Source organism: Pelophylax lessonae (assembly GCF_965119305.1).
Source record: "Pelophylax lessonae genome assembly, chromosome: 5".
NCBI classification, from domain to species: Eukaryota; Metazoa; Chordata; class Amphibia; order Anura; family Ranidae; genus Pelophylax; species Pelophylax lessonae.
In genome coordinates this window covers 503796576-503808880 of record NC_138772.1, presented here as the reverse complement: position 1 = coordinate 503808880, position 12305 = coordinate 503796576, and the positions used below count along the sequence as shown (strand labels likewise).

Here is a 12305-nt window from a genome sequence, read left to right as displayed (position 1 = left end):
TTCAGGGTCATGGAAGACCAAGGCTTATTGATGCATGTGGAGAGTGAAAGCTTCCCATGAAAGAGCTACTGTAGCTCAAATTGCTGAAAAAGTTAACCAAAAGGAAGGTATCAGAACACACAGTGTATCACAGTTTTTGGCATATCGGGCTGTGTAGCCAAAGACCGGTCAGGATGCCCATGCTGGCCCATGTCTTGCTGGAAAAACAAGGAGTGACAGACCTAGGAGCCAGTCAGGCTTTGCCACAGGGTACATGTGCTGAGTATGCTCATCAGTGTGCTTCTGCTCTTGTATCGTAAAATCAGCAAAAAAGTGTTATATTTGGACCTGTGTTTTTGGTCAAGCCTGGCTTGTTGCTGTGGGGGTCGTCAATAATAAGGGTTTGTTGTCTGACAGGGCTGTCTGTATCACTGCATGGGTAAAGAGAATTTCAGATACAAAATAACTGAGTAAGTAGGTGGAATTGTTCTTGCCTGTGTGGGATGGGTGTACATTTTAAACACCTTCTGGTGGTAAAGTCCCACAACTAACTGTGCATTAATTTGCTTGTTTGGAGTTCACCTTGACTTTAGATCCACTTAGGTTACCTTCGGTTACACTTCAAATAATACAGTGCAACCTGATTCTTCATTTTTGTTTTTCACAATGCTTTTAAATACTCTCACTAGATTCTGTCTCACACCAAATCTCTTTCTGAGAGCTACTGTACATAGAACAGTACTAGGGACCACAATAGCCTACAGTAGAAGCTCAGAGCACCTAGATCAGGACACAGGCATCCACAGTAGCAGAGATTTAGGGGTTTGGGGCATAGGTTGGGACTTTATAGGGTACCGTTGTAGAACCAATAAATATGGTAAATTAAATATATTAAAATGTACTTTATTAATTACATATAATCCCCCAAGAAAGAGAGGGGACAAAGAACATTACACAAATTAAATCATATAGACATATATACATCAACAACAAGACATATACAATTATTTAAAAATATCAAAACAAAATCACATCCTTGTTGTGTAGGTGGGATCATCAGATATTACAGCTGGGCCAGGGTGAGCCGGTACCAATATGTATTACTCTAATTGATCCACTACCCACTACCCGACATGTTTCGCGGTGTGTACCGCTTCTTCAGGGGCGCAAGGGTATGGAGCTTGTAGCAGAAGAAATTGACACAAAGGCCGAGGCAAACGTGGACACACACCTGGGCGACTGGTGGTAACAGATCAAAGGTAGTCTATGCTGGAGGCCAACTAAGTCCCCCGGCGGACATGGACGATCAAAAGACAAAAGTCCTATAAAGTCCCAACCTATTCCCCAAACCCCTTTAATCCCTGCTATTCTACTAGTAATGAGGTACCCATAAACACAAATATACTCTTTGTATAATAAGCTAAACAATTTCAGGCATCCACAGTAGACAAACAGCATCCATAAGAGTTAAAACCCTGCTGCTTACTTAATTTTTTATTCTCACCTTGTGAGGCAAGATACACTCAACTAAGTTCACCTTTTCGAGTCTCGCGACAGTGGCATTTTTAGCTGCAGGGAACCACTAGTCCAGCGCTCCAGATGTGCAAATGCCGGCTGGTCCCTTCCCTTTGAGATTTTCTTTTGTTTCTTGTTGAATCTCCAGGATTTGGAGATAGGAATTTTAACCTTTACCTTCTTTATTCAAAATGTTATCCAAAACAAGAGTTTTGGTAATCTGTACCCTTTAATCAAGCATTTGACTTTGATTTGGGTGTGAAAGGTGGAGCCTAGTTCAAGCCTCTGAGTTCTACCTTGGACAGCACTCACTGGCAAAACTCCCTTGGTTATTTGTGTTTTATGCCACTTGTCGAAGGAAAAAAAAACAAAAATAAGTCCTTTCAGTAATGATCCTGGACTGTTTTCTTATCTTTGTCACACAGCGATCATGTTTGGCACTTAATGGCGTGTGTAAGGAGAGGTGATGTCTGCTAGTTGAAGGCTGACAACACCGCCTTCACCCAGCCTGTAATTCATCAGTTACACTTAAAACAATAGAACTTTCTTATCGACTTGACAGCAACATGATTTTGTGCCAATTGTGTGCTAAACCTGTCTAGTCTTCCATTAAATAATTCTTTAGAAATACATAAGCACCAACCTGCGATAGAGATATCAGGGGAGACATAACTCTGGATGTCAGTAAACAGAATGCAATACAACGTGCTAATGGACTCATTGTAACTGTATGATTTCTCATTATTCACAGCGTGTCTTACATTAAAGATCATTTAATGCCTCACATCACCCCAGAGAACATTGTGTAACATTATCAGTAGGTGGATAAAGCTCTCCGTCTATTGGCAAAAATTCAATATAATATATGAACGTTTTTTGTTTTACATCATAGGTGAGGTACTTATGTGACTGCCTATTTTGTGCTCTTAGAAGTATTTTTGACATTTTCTTTTTGCTGTGTGTCATATTTTGATGAGTATATTTCATATGCTTTTCTTTTTAGCTTTCCCTTTCAAAAGCTAGGCAGTAAGTATCCTTGCTGAACAGCTGTTGTGAGAAAATAAAAGACAACTCAAGTGGACAACCCATAGATTTCAGTATACTGTATATTGCTATACATGTTCAAGCTGGCCAACTAAATCAAAGTAATCCCTCTCTGACCAGTCCCTACTCTACTCTGCAAAATGCCAAATACTTAAAGAGATCATAAACCCAGTATAAAAAACAAAAAACCCTGTAAGACAAAGGCATAATGAGCTAGTATGCATCACGTACTAGCTCATTATGAAATTTTTACCTTCGAACGAAGCCCCAACAGCAGCGCCTGCACACTGCTGACATGCCCGACATCTTCCCCGGTGTTTCTCCTCGAGTTTGTGGGCTCCGGTGCTGTGATTGCCTGGAGCAAAGATGACGTCACTTCTGCACATGCGCTCTGGAGCCAACGGTCACGGCACAGGCCCTGAAGAAACGGCACGGGTGGCCGTTCTTTCAGAGCGCATGCGCTGATGACGTAATCGGCACAGTATACTATGCAAGTTTAGGGGATATTTACAGTACCTATAGGTAAGTCTTATTATAGGCTTACCTATAGGTACAAACACATAATGGGAATTTACTTCTTCTTTAACTAAAACTCACACCTCAAACTCACTTGAATACTTTATTGGACGTTTAGTGCCAATATGGAGCAAACAGACACATTTGAAGGAAAACTCCAATCTGTTCACTGACCTGTACTATTCATTAGAAGTAGTTTTTGGCATGTTTTCTTGCTGGCTGTATTACAATTTGATATTTATGTTTCATATACTTTTCTTTTTGGCTTTACATTTCAATTGCTAGGCATTAACGTGGTTTTAAAGGCTCAAGGCTTTTTACCTGCATGCATTCTATGAAAAAACCTTCTGAATGCAGCAGCCCCCCCCCCCCAATACTTACCTGAGCCTCATCTCTATCCAGCAATGATCACAGGAGCCTCAGCTCTCCAGGGACACTCCCTCATTGGCTGAGACAACAGCCGGAGCAATTGTCTCTCATTAGTGTCAATCACAGCCAGTAAGCCAATGAGGAGTGAGAGGGGGCGGGCCGAGCCACGGCTCTGTGTGTGAATGGGCACGCAGAGTCATTGCTCGGGAACGAACCTGCTTGGCTGCCCCCATAGCAAGTTGCTTTCTCTGGGAGCACTTGGCAGGAGGGAGGGGCTGAGAGTGCCAGGGAGGGGGCCTGAGAAGAGGAGGATCGGGCTGCTCTTTGCAAAAACACTGCATGGAACAGGTAAGTATGACGTGTTAATTATTTTTTTCTTTTTTAAAAAACAAGCCTTTAATATCACTTTAAAGCCTGGCGCACACAAGCTGAAAATCTTCTGGTTCAACAGGAAATGGCTGACTTTTCGTCCATGTACACAGCTGTATGTTCTACAGAAGTCAGATTGGCTGGCTTTTGTTTAATGGGCATTCTGGAAAGCCAGCATTCGATCAGAGCTTGCAACCAATGGCTGCAGCACTGATCTGTGTATTCTTATGAGGAAATACAATGTCTCAGGGGGGAGAGATCGCTGTATCAACATCACTTGTGTTCATACAGTGATCTGTCAGTTTTTTTTTGTGTATTTATTTATTGCATGTATTTATATAGTGCTGGCAATTTACTCAGCACTTTTACATACTGTACATTCACATAAGTCCCTGCCCTCAAGGAGTTTACGTACAATCTAATGGCACTTTTCCACTGCAAGTACCGGCTCGGCTCTACTCGGCCCTGCTTGGACCTGCTTGGTTTTCCACTGCTGGTACCGCATGGTACGGTGTTGGAACGGTTCGGTACGGTACGGTATGGTTTGCTTTTCCACTAAAGTAGTACTAAAGTTAAGTGGGTGGGATAACAACGGGTGGGTGGGATTCTCTGACCAATCAGTGGCTAGTAGTGACTGCATGCAAAGGAATGTGGGATATGGTACCGGGGATGGTACCTCTTGGAACCACAATTGAGGTAGTACTGTTTTTGAGAGCTGTACCGTTCGGTTCCATGCAGTGGAAAAGTGCCGCCGTACCGTACCGAACCGTTCCTACACCATACCATGCGGTACCAGCAGTGGAAAAGCACAAAAGCGAGCCGAACCGTTCGGTTCCATGCAATGGAAAAGCGCCATAAGGTCCCTATCTCATATGCATTCATATACATACTTGGGCGAAAATTGACAGGAGTCAATTAACCTACCATCATGCCTCATGAGTGTGGGAGGAAAACAGAGCACTTGGAAGAAACCCACAAAAAACACAGAGAGAAGATGCAAACTCCATGAAGGTATTGTACTAACCAGGATTCTAGTCGACTACAGGTATCTTCTGTACAGAACTAAAGGAAGCTGCAGCTCAAAGCCTACAATCTGCCCACCTTTATGATTTCAGAACAAGATCACAAAAGAGTCCACCTAAACCAAGCCTCACATGTTACCTCTATGATGAAACTCTTTTTAGTGGAAACATGTCAGAGCGAGGCTTGGTTTTGGCAAACCCTTTTGTGATCTTGTACTGAAACAATAAAGCTTTGTGAAGACTGACGTGCTGTCAGCTTGTTTGTTCATTCTAGGTGTCTTCTGTACTAGTGGAAAATATTCTTAGCCTGAAACCAACAGTCTCCATATCTAAGGACTGTGAAACTGCAATTTATTACTTTTTTTATTTTTGGGTTTAGATTTGCTTTAAAGGAACAAACAAATTGTTACAGGAAATCCACAAAGGGATATGGTGTCAGAAAGATTAGAAATATAATTGTCATTGCTATAAGCCTCTAGAATTAGATTAAAAGCTTACCTTTACATCATGGTTGTTCTGTTCTTTTCATTTTAGGAGGGTTCACAACTGCTACAAGTGTCGACAATGCAGCTTCACAGCAGCCGACACTCAGTCCCTTTTGGATCACTTCAACTCCGCGCATTGCCAGGAGTCTGAGATCACTACATCCAATGGTGGAGAGGCCCATGGGATACCTACCATCAAGGAAGAGCCAAAAACTGAGATGAAGGTGTACAATCTTGTCACCCCTGATTCTAAAATGGGAGAAGCCATATATGACAGCACTGTGAAGAGGGAAAAGCCAGATGACAAGGATGTGCTCAGGGAGAAAGCTTGGTCTGATGGTTCAGTAGATGACCTTCGTAGTGTTACCTGGAGAGGATCAGACATTCTAAGGAAAAGTCCGTCCTATACTCAGATAGGGCTGGGACTTTTGACCACGGTATCTGTCAACCAAGAGCAGCAGAAATCTTCAAGAGATAGCCCAAATGTTGAAGCTGCACATCTAGCAAGATCTCTGTATGGCTTGTCCGTAGATGCCAAGGGATTTCAAGGTACAACACCTGGAGCTAGTGGAGAAAAATCAGGACCGCTCACACCACAGTATCAATCTACAGGGGATAGCAAGTCCAAGGATGAATCCCAGTCACTTCTTCGGGTAAGTTTATATTGTCATACTAATTTTAAGGGTCATCTACATCTTTTATACAACATTTTTGTTTAAGTTTTGACACATTGTATCGCAAACATAGGCTGTATTAGGTTTGGTGCATTAAATGCTAGTAAATTGAGTATTATTACACAGCACTGGTTGCTAATTTAAAAATTATATATTTTTATGGTAGGGGGAGTTAGAACTCTTGTCATGTTTATATTGCTGTCTTTGTCTCCATCAGGGAGATTACTCTGTACTTCTTATCCTCAAATACAACATAAATTAAGTAAAAAACTCTTAGGCAGTTGTCACCTGAAAAGGTGTCCCTGGATTATTCTTCCCATATTCTTATTCTGGTGATAGCTATAACATTTTAGATTGTCCCTTACTCGTTTTCTTTTGATAACAGTGATCCCCTGCACAAATTGGTTATATTTTTCCCCAACAAGTATACAGGCAGCAGTAAAGACTTGCAAAAGGTTCTAAATGTTCCCCACTCTATCCAAAAAAATGATTTGCCTAAAGTTATACGTTAAGCAAAAGCCATGATACAATTCAATTTACTTTTTTTACAATTCATTAATTTTTTTTTTTTATTTTAATTTAAATTTTGCATCATTTTATGTTGAATTTTGTAAAAAAAAAATGCCAGTTCCTTCCTTGATTCCATTGTGTAGAACTGTTCACTTCGGCTTCAGGTAGGTTTCATTAAAACATAAGTTGCTCTCCAGACACCAGCCCAGTGATGGAGTTTTTTTTCTTACAAATCTAATGATTTCAGAAAAATTAGCAAAAAAAAAAAGACAAACTATTTGGGTATCTGGGGTAATAATGGTGGACAAAGCTCCCTCATATCTGCACCTCCTACATTTTAGATTTGGAGGGAAGTGAATCTTCATTGGTTCACTGTTGGCCATGTTTCCTGCACTGTTGGTGCACCATTGGTTTCTAGAAGCCCACCTTTCAGGACTTGGGCTTGTCTTTTGTTTAAGGGGTAAGGGACACATTTTATTAGCATAGCACCCACTTTGTGTAATACTAAATACATGGACAAGAAAAGGTTATTTCTGCTGAACTGTAGGCAATTATCCAAATACTAAGATCAAATACATTATTGGTGCTGTTTTACCTGCCAGAGGATTTCAATTTATGCTCATTTCTTCTTCATTGCCACACAACACATCCAGGAGCAAAATACCACTTTTCCTGTTTCATTTGGGAATACAGTGGTGTCATCTAACTGCCTTCAGCCTGCTGATTGGACAGTAAAAGAGCAGCAGGAGTCATCCTTCTCATTTCTTCTCCTGTCATCATGCTTACTGTCACCACATTTACATACAGAACATCTATTTGGCTGCCGCTATTGCTCCTTTCTTTTCCAAGGCTGAGTGAGCGCTGCCAGAAGGGGTAGCAAGGCTTGCAAGAGGCTGATATCAAATTAAATTCTACAATAAATTTAAAGCCCGACATCAGAAAACCTAAAAATTATCACTTGCAGTGGGGCTGCACCCACACTACAAGGGTTAATTACTTAGGTCTAGAGAACCTGTTCTAGTAGATTTACTTACCCAATCTTCCTCTCCTCTGTGCTGCTAAACGGGTCCCCACAGCATCTTCTCCCCCATGCTCCAGCAATTCTAATCTCTTGTCCTCATCAAGAGCTGATGTCCTGATGATGTCAAGTCTTGATGATACCCTGCATTGGACGGGATGACCCTGAGCGACAGTCTACTGCTGGAACATGTGGGAGCGCCATCTGCTGGGGGATCAGGTAAGCTAAAGTGCTTCTCTTCATCCCTAGACTGGTCCCCACAGAATCTCCTCCCTCATGCTCCAGCGTTTCTCATCTCTTGTCGTCATCAAGAGCTGATGTTTTGATGATGTCAAGTCTTAATAATACCCTGTATTGGACGTGATGACTCTGAGCTACAGTCTACTGCTGGAACATGTGGGAGCGCCATCTGCTGGGGAATCAAGTAAGTTAAAGTGCTTCTCGTTATGCCTAGACCGGTCCCCACAGCATCTTCTCCCCCATGCTCCAGTGTTTCTAATCTCTTGTCCTCATCAAGAGCTGATGTCTTGATGATGTCAAGTCTTGATAAAAACCTGCATTGGACGTGATGACGCCAAGCTGGAGCATGTGGGAGCGCCATCTGCTGGGGGCTCAGGTAAGCTAAAGTGCTTCTCGTTATCCCTAGACTGGTCCCCACAGCATCTTCTCCCCCCATGTCCCAGCGTTTCTAATCTCTTGTCCTCATCAAGAGCTGATGTCTTGATGATGTCAAGTCTTGATAAAACCCTGCCTTGGACGTGATGGCACCAAGCGACAGTCTACCGCTGGAACATGTGGGAGCGCCATCTGCTGGGGGATCAGGTAAGTCAAAGTTCTTCTCTTCATCCCTAGACTGGTCTCCACAGCATCTTGTCCCCCATGCTCCAGCTTTTCTAATCTCTTGTCGTCATCCAGAGCTGATTTCTTGATGATGATGTCAAGTGTTACTAAAATCCTGCATTGGACATGATGGCACCAAGTGACAGTCTACCGCTGGAACATGTGGGAGCGCCATCTGCTGGGGATCAGGTAAGTTAAAGTGCTTCTCTTCATCCCTAGACTAAATCAACAGCCCCATGGCAAGGGATAATTGTCACATTTTCCAGAGTTGAACTTTACCGTTTTGTTAATAAATACCGAGCTGCATCAATTTGTGTCTTTCATATCTGTCTGGAGTTCAGCGTTGGTGTCTTTATTTTATATGGGAAAATGATAGGAGATAATTTTTAACATTATACTCACTCAACATGTAAAAACTTTTATTATATGATTCGCTTGGCAATATCAAATGCTCAGTGCATATATACTAAGCTACAGCTTTGTCAACACAGAGATCAGTCAAATATTTGATAAGCTGAATCCACAGAATTCCATTAGTAGTTTGAAGTCTTTGGTAGACATTGCTCACTGTGCTCTGTTCTTTGCTCTCTTTGTTAATGGAATGTCATAGAAGATACAGTTCAGTAAATCTGTTGTAGCATAGTATCAGCCATGGCTGAAATCATAGATGCGTGACTGAATTTGCTAGTATTCCAGACTACGGGTTCCTTTACAAAGCTTTACTGCATGTGCTCCTTGCTTGTACCATGTGATATCGTCAGCATATTGTCTAAGGGATTACCCCAATAAATCAAAGCAAATACCTCATGCAGTATTTGTTGCAGGATTTTACTACATCACTTCAACGCAAAAGTTAGGCCAAAAAAGGTAACTCTTCACCCAATATTTAATCATGCAATACTTGCTACAAATAATGAATTGTACCAGAAATAAATTAAGCAATCAGAGCATAGGAATCTCTCAACTTTTCACATTTTAGTATTTGATATTACATCTAACGATTGTCACACATCATCACCCCTTAAAATATCACCAGCGTCTGATTTGTGATATTTGGGAGGTTCCTTGAGGTGACTAATGAGGAGAGCAGAGAATGGAGTTGTTTGAGGTAAAGATAAAGTAGAGAATAAACCACTTTAAGACTGGAAGGATTTGCCCCCTTAATGAAAGACCAGGCCCTATTTTGCGATTCGGCACTGTGTTATTTTAAAGTGTAACTAAAGGCAAAACTTTTTTACGGTTTGGAATGGAGTGGGGAGAGATTAGAACACCTGCCAGTCTGTGCCCCATTAACCAATTCTGGACCGAAAGGATTTGCCCCCTTAATGATCATGCCATATTTTGCGATTCGGCACTGCCTTATTTTAACGGACAATTGCGCGGTCGTGCGACACTGTTCTCAAATAGAATTGACGTCCTTTTTTCCCCACAAACAGAGCTTTCTTTTGGTGGTATTTGATCACCTGTGCGATTTTTATTTTTTGCACTATAAACAAAAAAAACAGCGACAATTTTGAGAAAAAAAAAAAAAAAAACAATATTGTTTACTGTGATTAAAAATGTGATTACAATGTATTATTAATAATTATAATCACAATAATAACTATACAGTATTATTATTTAACAGAAGATTTAGTCTTACCATAATATAATTACATTTTTTACAGAAGCAAAATATGTTTAAAAAGTTCAATACAATCTAAAAGAAAAGCCGTTGTAACGTGAGAATTACCTACCCCGTGAGAAAAACCTACCCCCTCGTCACTTCCAGCCAGGAACAGCTGAGCAGCGCAGCAGTGCGCATGCTCACAGCCCCGGATACCTAATGGAAGAGCTGAGGATCAGACTAGTGCGCATGCTCACTAGTCTGAAACGATCTCGGTGTCCGTTAAAAAAAACCTACCGACGCGGCGGTGACATAAAATAGCTGTGCTGCACTATGAGTCATCTCCGCTCCTGTCCCGGTCACTTCCCTGATCTTGGCTAGTAAATATAAAAGCGGCTGGCGGCTCCGTGATTTAGGTTTTCATACAGCCGCCACCGCTTTTATATTTACTAGCCAAGATCAGGGAAGTGACAGGGACAGGAGCGGAGATGACTCATAGTGCAGCACAGCTGTTTTAATGTAACTGCTCGCGTTACACACACAGCCGTGTACTGGAAGTGACGAGGGTAGGTTTTTCTCATGGGTAGGTAATTCTCACGGAACACGGTACGCTGATGATATCTTCACAGGTGAATTTTAATATGCTGACAAGACTCAGTATATGGTCACACCCCCAGGACCCCCCCTCTGACATGTTTCACCCCCGAGTAATTAAAGTTTTGCCTGTGAATACATAATGTGTGATTTGTCTTTTGGATTATACCGAGCCATGTATGGAGGAGTGACGGAATCTAAAGGCCCGTACACACAATACGAAAATCTGAAGTAAATTTTGTCCAACGAATGATCTGCTGATTTTCCGATTGTTAGTATAGTGCTTTCGACAGCCGATTACGAATTTATGGATGACAAAATCTGGATGTGCAGGCTATAAAATTTTAATCGTACGTTGAAACAACGTCCAATTTTCATTTAATTAGTACAGTTTTCGTCTGAAAAAAATTGTAAGAGCAAGACTAGGCATGCTCGGAGACGAAAGAACACATACAAAACAATTCAACACATGACATCACTTCTGAAGTAGAATTCTGTCGTACGGGAATTTTCGTATGAAATTAACCTCTTCACTTTCCATATGAGACTAGCATGCAACAAAAATCGGACGCAAAATCGTTTAATAATCTGACCGTGTGTACGAGGCTTAAGGAAGCACCTGATTCCTGCATATGAGGGAGTGTACTACAAAATATTTAAAAGGCTAACAAAAGGCAAAAACCTGCTTCTAGCGACCAAACATTGATTTGTTTGTTATATGTGGTACATAATTTGTTTTATGTATTTACATAAATTAATAACTTTTGTTTAATTTGAATATTAAAAAACAAATAAGAAAAAGAAATTGTTAACATCACTATAGATTAGTAATTAAGATAGATAGTTTTATATTATTATATTATATATATTCCTAATATTGTTTTTAATATACTGACTATATATATATAATTGTATTGTATAATTTTTAATGGGTGTTACCTCATCAGGATAGACTGTTTTTGTGTATTTATGTAGCGTCTAATAACTTAACTATAGCATTTTTTTTTTCCTTTTCTAAATAATTATGGTATATATTATTTCAGATGCTAGTAAAAAGTACAGATTTTTCTTTTTGTATGTTAAAATGCAAATTAATACAAATTTCAAAAACCCTGATTTCAGCTAAAGAAAAAATGTAATTAAACTTTTCTCTTTAAGCATTCTGCTAATTTCAGGATGCTCATATGGAAAGAATTATTTTTGCAAATCTCAGTGTTCTTTTTTAATGCCGAGGAAAATAGACTGTCTCCTGAAAGTTTGAGATTGTAGGGGCAAGTAACATTATATTTTGTAATTCGTCTAGTGAGGGCCTGTGCATGTATTACTGTCACAGTACATTAGACGAACCCTTTATTAAACCCAATGGGTGGATGTGACTGCATACATTTGTTATTTAACTTGTACCACATGGCAAGGAAGGATGATTACGTCAATGTAATATTCTCTATCGGTTTAATTCTCTTGTTTTAAAGGGAACTCTAAAACATCAGCTATTACTATTATAAATGCTGAACTTTACATTTTTTTACTTGAACTCCATAAAAATGCAACATATTTTTAACTTGTCAAAAAATGGGTAATAGTCATTGTGCCTCATTAGCAGATGTAAAAAGAAGTAATATTTAGGTGTTACCTATTGTAAAATAAGCTGCGTGGTGTTGGTAGGGCAGGATCCACATTCTAACTAGAGAAATGATAGCATTAAATGTTAAGGCTTAGACCAAAAATATAATATATTTATACTTATTTTATACATTTTCAGGA

At 40.3% G+C, this 12305-nt stretch overlaps 1 protein-coding gene across 2 annotated transcripts in view; it reads left to right on the top strand.

Moving 5' to 3' along the window:
- TRPS1 (transcriptional repressor GATA binding 1) overlaps positions 1–12305 on the top strand; it is a 436341-nt gene that overhangs the window by 228828 nt on the left and 195208 nt on the right. For both annotated transcript variants that reach the window (XM_082259357.1, XM_082259356.1), the window contains one exon: positions 5349–5952. In XM_082259357.1, coding sequence (XP_082115483.1) covers positions 5349–5952 — 604 coding nt within the window. The remainder of the gene's footprint in view (positions 1–5348; positions 5953–12305) is intronic.